Source organism: Stegodyphus dumicola, chromosome 2, assembly GCF_044657685.1.
Source record: "Stegodyphus dumicola isolate Sdum_Otavi_A_Nest chromosome 2, ASM4465768v1".
NCBI lineage: Eukaryota > Metazoa > Arthropoda > Arachnida > Araneae > Eresidae > Stegodyphus > Stegodyphus dumicola.
Window position 1 is genome coordinate 108,729,968 of NC_140769.1, and position 19,453 is coordinate 108,749,420.

The 19,453-nt window shown below is 32.6% G+C and overlaps 1 protein-coding gene across 2 annotated transcripts in view; it reads right to left on the reverse strand.

The window, feature by feature from the left end:
* LOC118192473 (beta-glucuronidase) overlaps positions 1-19,453 on the reverse strand; it is an 83,934-nt gene that overhangs the window by 52,006 nt on the left and 12,475 nt on the right. For both annotated transcript variants that reach the window (XM_035363461.2, XM_035363460.2), the window contains exons 4-5: positions 3,905-4,050; positions 602-804 (exon numbers count right to left, since the gene is read on the reverse strand). In XM_035363461.2, the coding sequence (XP_035219352.1) occupies positions 602-804; positions 3,905-4,050 (349 nt within the window). The remainder of the gene's footprint in view (positions 1-601; positions 805-3,904; positions 4,051-19,453) is intronic.

Genomic DNA, 19,453 nt, shown 5'->3' on the forward strand with positions numbered 1-19,453 from the left:
TGACCAATTATAAGGATGGAAATTTCCCTATGCTCATGCCCATGATACGTTTGCTTAAATGATCTTCGGTAAGGTAGAATGAGTTTTGTGACTCTTCACGTTACCATTTAAATAAGGAAAAATGTAAGATATCATTGCATTCCCTTATGCATGTTCTCGTAATGTACGGGCTTAGAGCTCCACTTAGTACCAGAAGATTCATGGTTCAAAATCTGGCAAGGACACAATTTATTTTTTATGGTTCTTGGTTCCAAAAACCTAATTATTTCTGAAGTGGTATTCAAAATAAAAATGTGGTAGACACTGGTCACATCCTAGATTTGGCAGATTAGGTTTCATGCTTCTTTTTTCAGTCACCTTGTAAATAGGATAGAATGCAATAAATTATTACACTCCTTCTTGCATGTTCTCATGGCATGAATGATTAGCACATTCAGCTACAAATGAAAGATCCATGGTTCAAATCTTGATAATGTCATATCAGATATTTTACACTTTCAGGCTAAAAAAAGAATGGTGTCTGAAAGGATAAACATTTTAATTTGAAAATAAGTAACAATATAAATACAGATAAAGAATTTATGATATTAAATATACTTACATGTAATGTGTACATATATCCAGGATCACTGTGCATAGTACTAGGCCACCAAAGGGCAGCATTTTTTATAGCAGTTGTGTTAGAGCAGCCTGTTTGTGTTGCTACTAGTTTTTTAGATTTATCTAAGATGCTGATAAAGCATACTGCTTTTGTATAATTTGGCTTTAAGGAATTGGAGATTGAAACATCATAATGAATGTAACCTAAAAATGCATAAACTGTTACTGCAGTTGAACATAAAAATAGCATATGCAAAAGATTAAACTATTCTTAAATTTAATTTGCATTTGACAATAAGCTGTAAATAATTACTACTTTTATTCAGAAGTAAATATTTATATCTTTAGACGTAAAAATATTACAGAAATAAATTTCAATGATAAAATTTTTTATTACATAAAATTAGAGATGGGATGTTCATGTCCTTAAAGCGGATAAATCTTGAGAAGATTTAAGATTTGAAAAAAATCTGAATCTTTGCAGTTACAGTAACAGAATTAAAATTATCTGATACAAAGGCTCATTTTATGGTAGTGACATTTTATAGTTCCCATCTATTTCAGTTGCATAATTTTAGGCAATATTTTAGAAAGGACAATCTGGCTGGTGTTGAACAGGATCACAAGTTTTGTGTCCATCCACTTCACAGTCTCTTTCTGTTTTCTCTCAAAGAAAAATCCCCTATGCTTCAGGGTGGTAATCAAGTCCCTCTTCTTTGAAGATATTCTAGAACAAAGGTTTCCAGCCTTTTCTGGACCACCACCTCTTTACAAGAAAAAAGTTCCAGTACCTCCTCTTCCATAATAGTGAATTTTATCAAATATTAAAAGACTGTTGCATATAATCTACACCTATTTTATCTGTTTATCCATCTATTAAGAATTGGAAAGAAGAAGTGAATTAAAATAACCATTAAATGTTGTAAAAAAATTGTTTATTAAAATTTAACAGAAAATCAATAAGAAATTAAAAAAATATTGAGATGATTGAGGTTGATGAAACTTTAACAATTTGTTTCATTAACAAGCAATTAAAATTTCTGTACTCATGTCCACCAGGCAGAGAGCTTGTAATTATTTTTGAAGCAAGAACTCTTATTATCTATTTCTGAATTATTTTTAGTTCTTCGTTAATTGTGAGTTCTATGACTTACTCCTTTAAATTTGATGATTCTGCTGTACCTGCAAAAGGACCTAAAATCCAGCTTGATATATTGATGTTTAAAATATCCTGAAAATACACCATAAAATCAGCATGAAAAACACCCAAGTGTTGGCAGTAAGTACGTAAATTTTCCTGTTTTGCAGACACTACTAATATGTGGAGAGGCTATTTACCTGTACTTAGATTTCATTTGAACAGAAGAAATTCTTGCAAAAGCAGCTATGGATGTTTTTTGTTTTAATTAAACTCAACTCATTACCTTGCAACTGTAAATTGACTTCATTAAATATTTTGAATAGGTGTGTTAAATCAGAGATGTCATTTTTGGATGTAATCAGGTTTTCTTAGGATTTTTTTTATTTTTGTTTGTTTTGTTGTTATTGTCTCTGTTTCCAAGGAAGTTCAGTACTGTGTCAAACAGACTGAAGAAATGATTCAGACAAATACTTTTGACAGTCAACAAACTTCTTGTGCAAAAAAAATCAGCAAGGAAAGTTGTACGCAATTCATAAAATTATCATGATCACAAAACTTCATGAAAAGGCATAGTATATATAACTAGAAACTGATTATGGAAGTATGGCAACATTTGTAATGTAAATGCAATGTACCATGCATACAAGTAAGTAAGGAATTTGCAAAATTAATTTTGAAAAATAGCAGAAATTTTACCTGTCTTTCTTCTATTATAAGAAAAAGTTTTAAAATCACGTTTTTATAAAAATCACTGGGTGTTGGAATACAACAAAAAGAACACATACGAAAATGGCGAAGTTGAAAACTGAATATTTGTCATGCGCATGGTTGCTCGAATAATCGTTATGCATGTGACTACCAGAGTTTGATGCATTCTGAAGCTTTGGTGATTTCTGGTAAGGTGGTTGCAATAATATGGAAGTACCAATGCATAGTACAAACAGAAAATCCGCAAACTAAGAAATTAATTGCAAAGTGTTTAAATACATCTGGAACAACAATCAATAAAATAATAAAGCGAGATTTGTGATTAAAAAAGCTAAAATAAGTAACTTTCACCATACGTAACTTTTCCCAAGGCATGTGGCTTAATGCACAATAATTTGTAGAACCCTATATGAAAACTATTTAGCAGGAAATAAATAGCAATACACATCATGAAACTTGATAATTGATCTAAATGACTGCAATAAAAATGATCTCTTAATTATCGAAAACAAAGAGAAAAAAATGTATAAATTCGTCAAAACGAAGAAAGTTTCAGTAAGAGATTTATAACTATCACAGGATTGTTTTACAATGGAAAATTAAAATAAAAAGAGACGGAAAAAATGTTAAAATCAACTCTACATAATATCAAAAGGAAGTTTTATCGCTGATACCAACAAAAGAAGTTCTATTTATCCCAATAACCTTCAAAAAGTGAAACTTCATCAAGACAAAACAACAAGCAATACTTCAAAAAGTACAACAGCATTCCATTAGAGAAAAGAAAACTGATGCAAGCATTGCATATACGTATATCTTTTCAGCATATTCCTGTGAAGTTCCCTAATGTTTCACCTACGAGTATTGTGCCTTTGGTCTCTAGAAAAGAGCTTCTAAGTGCAAATGCATCATGATTGAAGGACTCTGATTGAACAACTGCTGAAAAGTAATGGAGCAAGAATGGAAATCAATAATCCTCAGAAAATTTACAAAATGCTCTTCTATTATGGAAATTATGATGTAGACTTTTAGTCCAGAAAAACGGTTTCATATCGATCATTTTAAAAAATACTCTTTCTAAACTAAACATTAATAAAACAGCCCTAAAATCTTTCTAAAAATGTAAACACTTTCTATATTTTTCTCAAACTACGTTGAGAAAATAAATTCAAAAGTTTTAATTATGTTCATCATCCATTAAAATTCATTTTGCATCTACCTGATTAATATAGATGTATTTTAAAAAACTGTATTCTTAATTTTTTTCCCTTCATTAAATGAAGATTTCAAGCTTTGCTTTCAGTATTATGTAAGTGGACAAAAACATAAATTTCTGAATATTTTTCATAAATAATAAAAGAAAAAATTAAGTTTGACAAGCGTTCTCAGAGACTGCTAAACCTCTGAAATACATGAAAGTACAATACGATCCTGATTAAAAAAAAAAAAAAATACCTGTTGTATTATCAATATCTGTAACAACAGCTATGTCATTTATGAACACTTGAGGCACAGCATACAACACAACTGATCGATGAATACCAGCATAGTTGAAAAAGTCAAAATTGGTTCCTTGTTCATAGAAGTCAGGGGGATAGGGCCTAAATTAAGAAATTCTTTTCAAAAATGTGTAAAGATTAAAAAATAGAAGAAAGAAAAATTGGAAAGTATCATTTACTTGGAAATCTTATAGTTCTAATTAAATACATATATGGTGATTTCCTGTTATGTTTTTACCACCAATCCTCGAATTCCATATCACATATTATGTTCTTACTGCATTAATATAAATATTAACAAGACATAGTGCACAATAAAAATTATGCTTTATTTCGGAAATTCGCGCACACTGCCCGACAGCCTGCCTGTTTCGCTCTGCTCGCTACTCGTAAGAAATTTCTCCTCTAGGATTGCCACACTTATTGGAGGGTGCAAGGCGCGCTCCTTATCGCCATCACCACAGAGTTTCCCCCAAGTTCCTTTAATGGCTATTCAAAGGAATGACATAGGTTATGAAATTATCTCAGAGGATCCGTACTGTCGGGTATTTTTTACATGATTACAAAATTAGAATATAAAATTAGAAAAGATCAAAATGCAATTCAATATATTACAAGGTATTGACACATATAATAAACATGAAATAACAAGAAATATGTTAAGATATGAATTTTAAAAAAATGTTTAAAATTGTTATGTAAGAAGCAAGTTTCTTAGGGAAGTGAACATGTCTTCCTGATCTGGTGACAGTTTGTGTCTTAGAGAGTTCGTTTGCAGATTTATTCTGCTGAACTGTCTTTAAATCTTTATTTGTTTTCAGTTCAGGCAATTTAGAGTCCGAAAGCAAATAGGCTGGTTTCACACGGTCTATAGACACAGTAGATTTCAGACCGTTAACATCAATTGTGAAAGTTTTGTTCGTTCTAGAAAGGACTGTATGCGGACCTGTATATGGTTGGCACAGAGGTGGCTTTACTCGATCGACACGTAAGAATACATGCGTACACGACTTTAAGGAAGCACTTACGTAACATTTTTCTTGGCAATGTGCAGATGTTGCTATTGGATTCAATTGTTGCATTCTATGCCGAAGATTCGTGATAAATTGTGTGTCATACAGAGATATCTTAGATGACGTTACCATATCACTAGGCAGCTTGAGAGTTGTGCCGTACACCAGTTCAGCACAAGATGACTGTAGATCTTTCTTTACGGCTGTCCGAATACCAAGCATAACAACTGGTAGTGTTTCAATCCAGTTATTGGTCTCGTGAGCCTTGAGAGAAGATTTTAAATGTCGATGAAATCGTTCAACAATGTCGTTGGAAATTGGATGATAGGCTGCTGTTGTGATTCTGTTCGTACCCAAAATGCACGTAAATTCTGCAAAAAGTGCGGATCTCATTTGAGAACCTTGGTCTGTTGTTATGATCGATGGGTAGCCAAAACGAGATATCCAACAGTTGAAGATGGCTCTGCAAATGGTTTCCGTTTTCATATCCGGGATGGGAATGGCTTCAGGCCATCTGGAGAATCTATCTATGAGAGTTAAAAGGTACACATTGCCTTCTGATGGAGGTAACGGTCCGACGATATCCATATGGATTTCTGAAAAACGTGCATCAGGAAGAGAGAATGTGCCCAGTGGTGCTTTAGTATGCCTAGCAATTTTCGATTTTTGGCAAGATTCACAGGATTTCACCCAATTTTTGATATGACGTTTCATATCGGGCCATACATAACGAGAACAAATAAGCTTCGTAGTAGCTGCAATTCCTGGATGTGACAGATTATGCAGATGATTAAAGATAAGTCTGCGAAAGGAATTCGGAACAAATGGACGAGGAATGTCCATTGATATGTCACAAAGAATATTACCATCAGAATATTGGCACGGTTTAAATTCCAGTTTCAAAGATGATGCGTTGTTTTTGAGAAGGTCTTGTACCTCCGGATCATGCCGTTGAGCTTCCGAAAATTTTTTAAAATCCAAAAATGGAGATTTTGTTATGGAATCAATTTCAATTCTTGAAAGAGCGTCAGCAACGACGTTTTTTTTTTAACCTTGCACATGCCTAATATCAGTAGAGTACTGAGAAATAAAATCTAAATGGCGCAATTGTCGAGGTGAACATTTATGAGGGTTCTGTTTAAAAGCGTATATTAACGCTTTTTGATCCGTATAAATTATAAAATTTCTGCCCTCTAACATGTGTCGGAATTTCTTAATTGCAGAATAAATTGAAAATAATTTATCGTACGCGGACCATTTCTGTTGACTTTTATTGAGTTTCATAGAGAAAAATGCTATAGGTTCCCATGTTTGTTGAGACAACTGCATAAGTTTGCCGCCTATTTCGACGTCTGAGGCATCTACCCAGATGCTTAGCTGGGCTCCGGGAATAGGGTGTCTCAAAAGGGTAGCCTGAGCAATGGCATTTTTGGCAGCAATAAAGGCTTGTTCAGCATTCTTGTTCCAATTTAATTGTGGGGATGAATCCTGAACACGAGAATGAGATTTCTTTTTATTAATATAGCCTTCTAACAATTTTATTAAAGGAGAAAGAATATATGCTGCTTTAGGTATGAAACATCTATAAAAGTTAAACATGCCTAAAAATCGGCGAAGCTGAGTGAGAGTGGTAGGTTGAGGAAAATCTAAAATACATTTGACTTTGTCAGGAAGGGGTTCAATTCCGTTTTCACTAAGGTGAAAACCTAAGAAATCAATAGACGTTTGACCAAAGGTGCATTTTGAAACATTTATGCAAAGTCCATATTCCTGAAGTTTGGAAAATAAAGCTTTCAAATGCCTGCAGTGTTCCTCAGAATCTTTAGAGGCTATGAGCAAGTCATCGACGAAAGCGTAAACACCTTCTAAATCCCGCGTGACTTCATCTATAAAACGTTGAAAAGTCGCGGATGCATTGCATAAGCCGAATTGCATACGGGTACTTTCGAATAAACCGAATGGTGTGCATATGGTGGTTTTGTGGATGTCGGCTGGGTTAATTGGTATTTGATGGTATGCCTTAATCAGGTCCACATGACTAAAAAATTTTAGTGCCGTGCAAGGCAGCAGTAAAATCGGCTAAGCATGGAATAGGGTATTTGTCTTTTATTGTTTGAACGTTCAATGCTCGATAATCTCCTCAAGTCTCCATTCCATACTTCCCTTTTTTGGAACCATGTGAAGCGGGGATGCATAATTGCTGCTCGAAGGTCTCAAATGCCCCAACTGCATCATAGTTTGAAATTCTTGTTTTGCTATTTTTAAGCGATCTGGAGCTAACCGACGAGGTTTTGCAACCACAGGTGGACCTTTAGTTATGATATAATGAACGGTGTTATGTTTAACAGGTTGGTTAGGATCTGGTAATCTAGTAACTGAAGGAAATTCTTTTAAAATTTTGTGATATGGTGTATCACTAAATACAGTTTTTACTGAATAAATAAATAACATTTTTCATGCAACCGATGGTTTTAAAATGCGTTTTTAAATCTTTGAGACATTTGTTTCTGAGATCAGGCACCAATTCATAGAAATGGAGAAAATCTGCTCCAAGAATGGGTGTACTAACATTTGCTATAAGAAAAGTCCATGTAAACTGTCGTCTTAATTTGAAATCCAAAGAAAGTGTTTTTTGACCATAAACATGAATAGTAGAAGAATTAGCAGCGAAAAGTGTTTGTTGGGACGAATTCCGTTTTTGAGAATTATTTGCTGGAAGTAAGGACACGTCAGAGCCGGTATCGATCAAGAATGAAAGGTTTGTTCTACGGTCACGAACGAACAGGCGACGTGAAACTTGAGGCAAAGAATAAGTTGCTTCTATTCTTTGCTGGTTTCGTTTCCCTGCCATGAACAAGGTTTTGTACATTTGTCATCTCTACACTTTTTCCCAAAACGTCTATGATACCAGCAAACAGAATAATCTCTCCTTTTGGAATTGCTTCTTTCCTTATTGCGATCTCCGCGATTTGGCGAGCGACCACGAGAAAGAGAAATGCGATCAATACATTTGTTTAATTTTTCTATTTGTTTAAATAATTTATCCTCAAGAGACTGATCGACTGTGCGAGAAACGGCACCAGTCCCTGGGGTTGGATTTAATTCTAAAATTCTGTCGGCAATTTCTGCAGCTTTATCTACAGTTAAATTGGAAACCGCTGCCAAAATAGACTGAACAGTCGAAGGCAAACATTGAAGGATTAATTCTAACATTAAGTTATCAGGAACATTTAAAGATTCTGCTCGACATTTCATATTTCTAAGCAAATCGGAAGGTTTTCGAGAACCTAATTCCTCTCCAGATAATAATTGGCGAATTTCTTGCTGAGAAGATTCTCCCGAACAATTTATTAACTCAGTTTTAAGCTTTGCATATGGATCAATAGGGTCTGGTTTCATAAGTAAATCCCGCACTATCGATGCAATATCTGGAGGAAGATGAGCAACTACATAATTATATTTAGTAATGGATTCTGTGATAGGTTTGGGGGTGGCAAGAGCAAAGGTACTTTCACACATAATAAACCATAAAGATGGGTCTGATTGGTTATAAACCGGAATTTGGACGGCATGAACATCAGACATTGTGCAAGGTTTTTAAGCCAAAATAAAAGCAAAAATTTAACTAAAAAAAATGAAATTAAATGATAAGTAGAAAACAGAATTATAAAATGATCTATAATTACTACTCATCTCTGTGATCTGGAGGATGAAAACCGATGTAATCCATTACTTCTGGTTTGGAGATCTTGAGTGATGGCTTGTAGTCAAAACCGAAAGTGCTTGAGAACTGTTCATACGATTTAACACAGTCCGGGTTACCATTATGGTGATTTCCTGTTATGTTTTTACCACCAATCCTCGAATTCCATATCACAGATTATGTTCTTACTGCATTAATATAAATATTAACAAGACATAGTGCACAATAAAAATTATGCTTTATTTCGGAACTTCGCGCACACTGCCCGACAGCCTGCCTGTTTCGCTCTGCTCGCTACTCATAAGAAATTTCTCCTCTAGGGTTGCCAAACTTATCGGAGGGTGCAAGGCACGCTCCTTATCGCGATCACTACACATAAACGTTAGAAGCAAGATTTCGAGTTAAAATATTACATTTTTTTCCATCTTGAAATATTCATACAACAAACATTCACAATGCCTTTCATTTAATAGAAAAATCAATCCATCCTTCAACCCCATTTTTAAAATATTGGTATTAAAAGAGATTGTGTAATTGTCCTTTTTTAATTTTGCACATGAAAAAATTTAAATATATCACAATCAATCCTCCTAATTTCATAATTCATTCAAGTTAAAGCCAAAATTTAAAATAAAAGCTACTGCTCTATTATTTACTATTTGAAAAATGCAATACAGCTCTTTGCCTATGGTCACAAGAAAAAATTAAATTACTAAAGCAGGTGTATTTATGATTTCATGAAATATTTTAAAAGTTCATGACAAACTAAGCAATTTTATTACACTGAAATAAATCACTGAAGTTTATTACACTGCAATAGAGGCAAAATCACATTTTTTCCTCACACTTAAAAATTTTATTGGTCAATCTTTGCCGACATAGAAGACATTTATAAAATAATCCATTTGTTCCACATGTGTGCCAATATATCATGACCAAAGAATCTATGACACAATTGCAAAGATTCTGCAGATTAGTTCTATATCTTCTTTTAACAGACTATAGCTTCTTTAAACAGATTCTTGTTTACAATGGATAATCATCAAGAATGGTCATCATCTTTGAGACTGAAATTTTCACACTTAAGCTTCTCAAACCTCATTCGAACTGTATCACCAAAAACAATACACTATCCATATATAGCAAAAATTTTACAAGCAGTCTGACTAGCATTATTTTCCTTTTTAAAAACAAAAGAACATAATATGATGAAAAAAAGCTTTTGGGTTTTCTCTTCTTAGCACAGCATTGAAAAAAAAATTACACAACACATGCTGCAATTACCTAATGTAAGCAGAAAACACCCTGTTTAAACATTTGCATTAGTCAAGGTTACTCTTATTAGAAGTGACAAAATAATTAGATGAAAATTCACTTAAATTTGAAAAACTGCAAAACTTTCCAGATGACACAATACAAAGTAAGATCTGCATGGAGACACAACTATCCCACAAATGATCATCTCTGAAAATTGAACTGAATCTCTGAATAACTATTTCTAAGAATATAAATAGACAATAGTATTCAACATAAACTTTCTATGGTAACCATAATCACAAAAGAAAAAATCATCTGGAACAATAAATGGTCATTTTGGAGATAATTTGTTACACATTGTATCAACAAAAATACTCATACAGCGTTTATTTTTGCTTGTTGGCATATATTTTCAAATGCAAAACTATTTTAAATGAAAAATATATATATATATTGCATCATATTTAAATAATCAATTTGGTACACTGCAAAATGTATTTTTATACGGTTTTCCAGTCTCCATAATTACATTTAGTAAAAGTTTGTACTCATTATAAAAAAATAAAATGCAAAACATTTTACTCCCAAATGATAAATCTAGTCAAGGTATTTAATTTCAAAACCTGAGATAATTCTCATATTCTTTGGCTTTACCTAAGGGGTCAGTTAAAAAAATAATTCAAGGTTGATTTGCTTCACTTTAATGTTCACATGAATAATTTATGTCTTCAGATATTAAAAATATATTATTAATGTTCTCATGAAATTTTATTATTTTACAATCAATCTAATAATCACACAAAAAATTATTAACCTGGAAATGTTTTTCATTCTCAGTTTATGAAAATAATGTTACAAATTTACTTTATACAAAAAATGAAGACTGCCAATGTTTTTAATTTCCATAAATAGAATCCCTTTTTTGTTGACCAATATTTTTCATTACAATCTGTATAGTAATATTTGTCACTTAATCTATTAACATCAGAAACGTTTTTCTAAGCTGATGTTTCATTTCTAGTTGCATATACTTGCAGAGACTGCTTCATAAGTGTGCGAGCACACTTATGAAACAAATCATTATCACAGCTTATCATTGTATCTACAAAAGCTTATTAATGTACAGCTTATATTAATAAACTGCACAAGTTATTAATATACAAAGTTTTAAAGCTTATCATTATCAGCTTATCATTGTATCTACAAAAAAAAAAAAATAAAATACAGCTTATCGTTGTATCTACAAAAATCCTTATACAACCTCACACTTAACAATTTTGCTTGTTGACATATATTTCCAATTACAAAACTGTTTTAAATGACATATATATTACTTCATCTATGTATCTACAAAAAGATACAGCTTATCATTGTATTTACATAAGCTGAAGAAGAAAGATTACTTGAAAAAAGCTGTACAGTTTTTTTTTTTTTTTTTTTTTTCAAGAAGCATTCTTCTGAAGGTTTCTGTTTTTCTTTCCTTTTATTTCATACAGTAGCGGGCTTGCATAAGGATGCAGCTAACCTTCCTAGAGATACCTTCATGAAGGTATTCCAACTTCAAATATTTGCTTCTTCAATTCAAAGGGGAAAATTTACTCCTGAATGTTATCTCAAACTTTCAAATTAAATAGTTCGATCTTTTTTTCTTACCCCCAATAGAAGATGAACTTTTTTCATTTTATTTTTCACGATGAGCAAAAACTTTTACTAAATACAACTATAGGGATCATACAAAGCATTTGTAATTTTTACAAACTTGGACTTTTAAATTTTAAAATGACATGACATGAATATTTTCATTATTTAAAATATTTTTGCATTTAGAAGAATGTGTCTATGATCAACAGTTGTGTAAATGAAGGCTATATAACGAGTTTTGTTGATATGGTGTTACTATTTTTCCAATAAGTTATTAAAATTATTTTTTCTAATAACTATCTCCACAGGTAATGTAAAGTTTTCTTCTTAGAACGAGAGATGCTTCCCATCCCCACCAAAAGATGGTGTTATCATCACATTCTTGCAATTTTTGTCACCTTGGTGATACAAAAATTAGTCAGCAAAACCCTTGCCAATTTAGCAAAATAGCCATATACTAAATGTTAAATAGACTTGCCCTGTTTCTTATTTTTCAGGTAGAACATCTCTTTCAAGTTTTTATGTTACATTATATACATTATACCAAAAATACTACAATTTCACATATAATTTCACTAAAATTATTTGCAGATGTACAAAATTCATAATAATATCTTCCATATTTAATTAACACTGAGAAGCTAAAATTTTGAGAGCTAATGTACTTATGGGGTCTTTACAAAACTTGGTACTTAGGCATAATTTGAGTCATAGAATTGAAATATGGAAAAAAAAATCAGTATGACGTATCAGAAAGTCCGATTTTGTGTCAAAATTCCTATGTTAACAATGCTATACATAAATACTAAGCCACACTTTTTAAACATGAGAAATGCTAGTTAAATTTCATCAATCAGCTCAGTAGAACAGGCGATATAGAACTGTATGTGTGTGGGGGGGTACACGCAGAGTGTACATGAGGAAATTTATTTTGCAATTAACAGTTTTGTTAAATTATTCACCAAAATACAAAATAAAAAATAAAAAAAAGATTTATTAAAGGTGTGTAAGGAAATAGGCCTATTTGTACATACTAATCCGATAGTAATACAACTGCAAAATCCAACAGAAAGTTTTGATGCATTTAAAAAAGACAGTGACTTTGTCATCAGCTTAATTAATGAAAGTGTAGAAGATAGATTAGGAAAATCAAAACATGATCAGTTACAAAAGGAACTTGAAATAGAAACCATGAAAGCCTAATCTGTTCAGTCTACCTCAAGAATGTCAGAAAATGGCTACTCAGAGATTAATTTAGAACTAATCAAAGGTATTAAAAACCTTAACTATCTCCATTTAAGCGGAATTGGAAGTATTGAATTTGTTCTTTGCAACAATTGACAACGCATTCCGAAATAAAAATGTTCCAGACAAGTAGAAGCATTGATAAACCTACTAGGGAAAAAAGCATTGAATATTTTAATTTTCATCAGCGACAGAGTTAAAGGACTATGATAAAGTAAAGGCTTTAAAAGAGTTTTAACAAACTCCCATAGATCCTTTAAAGAATTTTAAGAAAGCTCAAAGAACACAAGATGAGAATTCCATTCAATTTTTTTTTGTGCTTAAATACAACATTTGATTATTACTCTAATTTGAAAAGCACGAAGAATTTCAATGCATTAAAAGAGCTTGCTGTCTCTGACAAAATGTATGAAACACTACATTTTCAAACAAAATGTTATACAATCAAAAGTCTTTAATCCGGACTCGTCGGGACTTCGGCGATTCCGGATAATTGTTTTTTCCGGATTATAGATCATCAGTTTAAATCTGGTAAGATGGCATGCAGAAATTATAAAATTAAAAATATGAAACCATAATTTATGAAATAATGAGCAATTATGATCTAAAGAGTATCAAAATTTACAAAAAAAAAAAAAAAGCTTTATATTTATTTGTTTACTTTATTAAACATTTCTTTCAACGTGCGCATGCGTAAAGCACATATTGCGCATAGTCGAAATTAGAAAATTGCAGCCCGAAAACTATTTGATGTGTATTCGTGATATTTATAATGACGAGGAATTTGATTTAAATCATATCAGAGTACATTGAGATGAAATACTACATTTAGTAAGGAATTATAAGCCGAATAAAATAAAAACATCTGTCCTGAAGATAAGGATAGTGCTGACAGATCAACTTTCAGTTCATTGTGCGCAGCATCGTTGTTGGACCTCTTCTGTCGACAAATAAGCATTACCAATATATTTTCACTGTATTCGAAGCTGTTAGTTTGGTACATTTATATTTACCATGTTGGCAACACCAAGTCTCTCTCCTGTGCATGCGAGCTACGGATGCCGTTGTAATGTTGTGCACGTGTTGTTAAGTTTCAATAAAAAATGTGAAAAGATACGTTTGTTATTTTTCTACTTGCTTCCTCATATGATATCGATTCATTTAACATGGTAGCAGTTCTCATTATTTGTGAATATGAATGAAGAATTTAGTAGTTATAATTTGTTTTAAAAGTTACCGGTACTAGCGTAAAAATGGCATGTCCAAGAAGCAGCGATATCGGCATACCGCTATTTGATGGTTCGGACTATTTTAATTGGAAAGTGCGTATGATGAAATTTCTTCAATTAAAAAAGTGTAAAGATGTGGTTCAGCAAAAAGTCAGTGAAAACGATGATGCGGAAAAATGGGAAGAAAAGGATATCCAAGCTACAAATTACATTTACGGCGCCATAACAAATAAGCAATTGGAATATATTCATGAGTGTGAGACTGCATTTGATATAATTACGAAATTTGATGCAATGTATTTAAAAACTTCAACATCTCTACAAATTGTTTGTCGAAATAACTTAGAATGTGTGAAACTGAAAAATTATCCTGATGTAAATATATTTTTCGATGATTTTGAGAAGTATGTGAACGAACTGAAACATGCCTGCACCACCATGATGGAACAAGAAAAATTGAACTATATGCTAAGAGCATTACCTTCAAATTACAGTCACATTGGTGACTTAATAAATGTATTACCAGAGAAGGGCAGAACAGTCGATTACCTAAAGAGCAAAATCAAATCTAAATTACTTGAAGAGAAAAATTATTATGAAGATTGTGCACCAGCAGAAAAATCAAATGCGTTCAAAATTGAAACAAGGAAATCGGGTCCACAACGTAATGTCTGTTATCATTGTGGAAAACCTGGTCACATTAAAAAGAATTGTTGGCATGTCCATCACAGGAACTATCGTGGTAATGGCTCCACTAATTATCGTGGTCGAAGTTCTTCAAACAATCGAGGACGTAGTCATGCTTTTAGTGGACATCGTGAACGTGGAGCATACTCTAACCATAGAATAAACAGTGATGAATATTTCAAAGAGCAAGTCACTTTGAAGGATCCTATTCAAGTGAAAGTCGGTGACGGAAGGATTTTGAAAGCTACAAAGGTTGGCAATATAATAGTTTCTTTTCCCGTATATAACTCTGAATCTATCATAACATTGAAGAATGTATTTTATGTAAAAAAAAATGAAAGCAAATTTATTAAGTTATTCAAAGATTACTGATAATCATAAAATAGTTTCAAAAGAAAAGTTCTCTAAAATATATGATGTCAATGGTTCATTAGTAGCAATAGCAAAGAAAGAAGAAAGATTATATAAAGAGTTACATTAAAAATAGTAAAACATTTGCAAATTTGACCAACAGTAAGTTAACGTTAAAAGAAAAATTGCACCGTTCATTTGGACATGTAAATTTTAAATATCTGGATATTATGTGCAAAGATCAGCTATCAGAAGGAATCCCTAAAGAAATAGAAACCGAATATATGAAATGTGCCATATGTATTGAAAATAAAATGCACAATTTACCATTCAAGAATAATAGAAGAAAAGCAGAAGATATTCTGGAGATTATACATACAGATGTAAATGGACCTCACAGAACAAGTGGATGTAATGGTGAGAAATACTTTTGTGAGTTTTATTGATGATTATAGAAAGTTGGCAAAAATTTATTGTATCAAATCTAAGGATCAAGTCTCTGATTGCTTAATTGAATATGTAAATGAAATTCAAAATTTAACAGGAAAGACTATCAAATAATTAAGATGTGACAATGGTAGTGAATATATGAATAGCAAGATATACAAATTTGCAAGAGAAAAAGGTTTCAAGATAAAGTCATGCCCACCATATGTACATGAATTAAATGGTACTGCTGAGCGTTACAGCAGAACTATAATGGATATGGCCAGATGTCTTTTAGCCGAAGCAAAAGTTGACAAACGTTACTGGCCTGAAGTAATTAAAGCTGCTGCTTATTTGAAAAACAAGACATTAACAAACACTGTTGTAAAGAAGACACCATATGAAATATTTTTCAATAGGAAACCTTCTGCTAATGAATTGAAACTATACGGAAGTAGAGTGTATGTAAGAATACCAGAAGAAAAGAGAAAGTCTAAGTGGGATAAAAAGGCTGAACTTGGAATTTTACTTGGATATACAGAAGTTGGATATAGAGTTTTGATGAATAACAGAATAATAGTTGCCAGGCATGTTGACATTATTGAAGAAGACATAATGTGTGTAGGTTGTGATGATGAAGATGAGAATGATGATACAAATAAGAAGAATGAACCTCAAGAAGTGTCATATGAATCGAGTAATGATAACTCCAAGGACAGTGTGATAAATGAAGATGAAACAAAAATTGGAATGAGACCAAGAAGGCAAATCAAACCACCAGTTCGATTTCATGAAGAATTTGGGTACTACTGTGTTAGTGCAAATTTTTGTGATGCTACAGTTCCAGGTAACTTTGAGGAGGCGACAACATGCAGTGAGGCTGGGCATTGGAAAGAGGCAATGGACAGTGAAATGAACAGTCTTGTTAAAAATAACACTTAAACACTAGTGACTAAACCAGAGGATAAAGCAATTCTAGATGTGAAGTGGGTATTCAAAAGAAAACCAGGTAATGTTTTTAAAGCTAGATTAGTGGTTCGAGGTTTCCAGAAAAAGATAGTATTGAGGATACTTACTCCCCTGTCATTAAGATGCAAACCTTAAAATTGTTACTTTCATATTCTTGTCAGTATAATTTAAATATTCATCAAATGGATGTTGAGACTGCCTTTTTAAATGGTTATGTTGTGTCTGAGGTTTATGTTAAACAACCACAAGGCTATAATGATAATTCGAATAGAGTGTATAAATTAAAGAAAGCACTATATGGGTTGAAAGAATTCTCATGCTTGGTGTGAGTGTTTTAACGAGTATATTGAGAGTCTAGGATTTCGGAGAAGTAAATATGATTATTGTCTTTATGTAAAATCTGAAAATGATGTATTTGTATATATTCTTTTATTTGTTGATGATTTGTTGATATGTTGCAAAGATACTCAGGTAATTAATGATATTAAGGAACAAATACATAATAAATTTAAAATGAAGGATTTAAATAAAATAAAAAGCTACATTGGAATTGATATTGAATATGATAATGAGAAAAGTAATATCTTAACACTGAGTCAGGAAAATTATATTGAATCTTTAGCTAAACTGTATGGTATTGAAAATTCAAAGCTTTATGATACACCAATGGAGATTAATCTTAAACTAAGCCAATCTAATTTAAATCAAAATGTCAAACATAGAAATCTAATAGGAGCACTCTTGTATATTAGTCATGGTACTAGACCAGACATATCTTTCAGCATAAATTTTTTAAGTAGATTTCAAAATTGTTATGATGAGACACATTTCAAATATGCTTTGAGAGTTTTAAAGTATTTGTACTTAACAAAACATCTAAAATTAACCTATAGTAAAAATCTTAAAGCTGATATTATGAATTGTTATGTTGATGCTGATTGGGCAGGTGATATTGTTGACAGAAAGTCAACTACTGGGTTTGTTATTGAATTATTTGGTAATCCAATTTACTGGAAATCCGAAAAGCAAAATTGTGTGACAAAATCTTCCACTTTTGCCAAATATATTGTTCTATCTGAGGCTGTGACAGAAATTAATTTCTTAAAAAATGTTGTGAATGATGTTTTTGCTGATATAACTCTCCCCATTAAAATTTATGAAGATAATTCAGGAGCTTTGGCCATTGCTAACTATGGGAACTTCACTAAAAATTCAAAACACATAGAAATTGAATATCATTATGTTCACGAAAATGTTCAAAATGGAGCAATTGAAATTGTAAAGATTGATTCAGAATCAAATATTGCAGATATCTTTACTAAATCTTTAGGAAAGATTAAATTTATGAAATTGGTTTGAAATTGAAATAAATTTTGTATACTGTTTATTTAAATATTTTTGCTTGAAATAAAATAGATTTTGGTAATGTCCTTATGTAAACTAAATTGTGTTTAACTTTGATTTTAACATTTACGTTAATGAAAGAAACCTTTTTTAAAATAATTTGTGTTAAGTGTTGAATGTTATTGTTTATATCTATGATTAATTGTAAATGGTAAAAATGAAAAGGTTACTTATATCTATGTTTGTTTGTAATTAGTAAGTATAAATGTAAGGAGGCATGTTAGTTTGGTACATTTATATTTACCATGTTGGCAACACCAAGTCTCTCTCCTGTGCGTGCGAGCTATGGATGACGTTGTAATGTTGTGCACGTGTTGTTAAGTTTCAATAAAAAATGTGAAAAGATACATTTCTTATTTTTCGACTTGCTTCTTCATATGATATTGGTTTATTTAACAGAAGCACTGACCAAGTTTATCTGGTTTTACCCTGTGAAGTCTCCATACACACAGAAAGTCATTGCCAAATCAAAGCAACAACAAACAGTGTTTGAGAACCCTTCCAGAATAATTTTTGACAGAGATGCAGTTTTCACAGTGAAAGAGTTTGAAACTATTGCATTGAAGAAGAGATAAAACACATAAAGATCACCACCGGAATACCTAGAGGAAACAGACAAATAGAAGAGATTCATGGGATTCTGATACCCGCTTTAACTAAGCTATCTCATGAAGATCCAACTAAATGGTTAGAATATTGTTACGAAATGTACAGGCGTAGTGAGATAGCTTTCCAGGAAAGCAGATTTAGGGTTGCCATAAATGACAAGGGAAGGCAGGGTTGCCACATTTGGCTAGAAATCGCCCATTTGGCGACAAAATTGGTGATATGCCATGGATGGATGGAGAACCTTCTGGAACGAATTCTTACCGGTTTAGCCCAGAATGTCCTCAAACACAAGCCGAAAGCTATATAAACTCTGCTGGTCCGCAGTCAGAGAGTGCCTCGTCGAGACGGCGAGTGTGTGTGCCTCGGGAGCGCGAGATAGTTAGTATCAAGTGTGCCTCATCAAGTACAAGATAGTTAGTCATCTCTCATCTAGTTAGTCCGTGCAGAGACGATCGAGTTGACAGCCGGCCAGCAACTGCCGAGTGGGTCATCGAGTGCGTCGAAGAATCTCTAGTGCATCATCGAGAGAGTGTGTTAAGTTTGTCGAGAGAGTGTGTCCGGGAACAACTGAATCGAAGAGTCGGGAGCTGTACTCTGTGTGTCGTTGAGTGCATCGCGAGTTGTAGCGTGGAGAGTCTCGAGAGTATGTGGAGTTCCGAGAACAACCGAACAAAGTCGGGAGCTGTACTCTGGTACTTTGCAGTGAAGCTGTCTCCACTGTTATTGCCTGACAGTGTGAAGGCCGTGTCGCTGATTGTTCCAGTGTGTTTATTGCAGATCTTCGACGACTGTAAAAGTGTTTTGGAGCTGTCCTGACTAATCTTGGCTAAATAAAGTGTGTTTCGATACTTCATCAAGTGTCATCGTTATTCACTCCAAATCCACACGAACCCTATATGAACGTGAAGAAAGAAGATAACGTAACAACTGGTGTCAGAAAAGAAACACGCAACAATACGTTGCAGATTTAT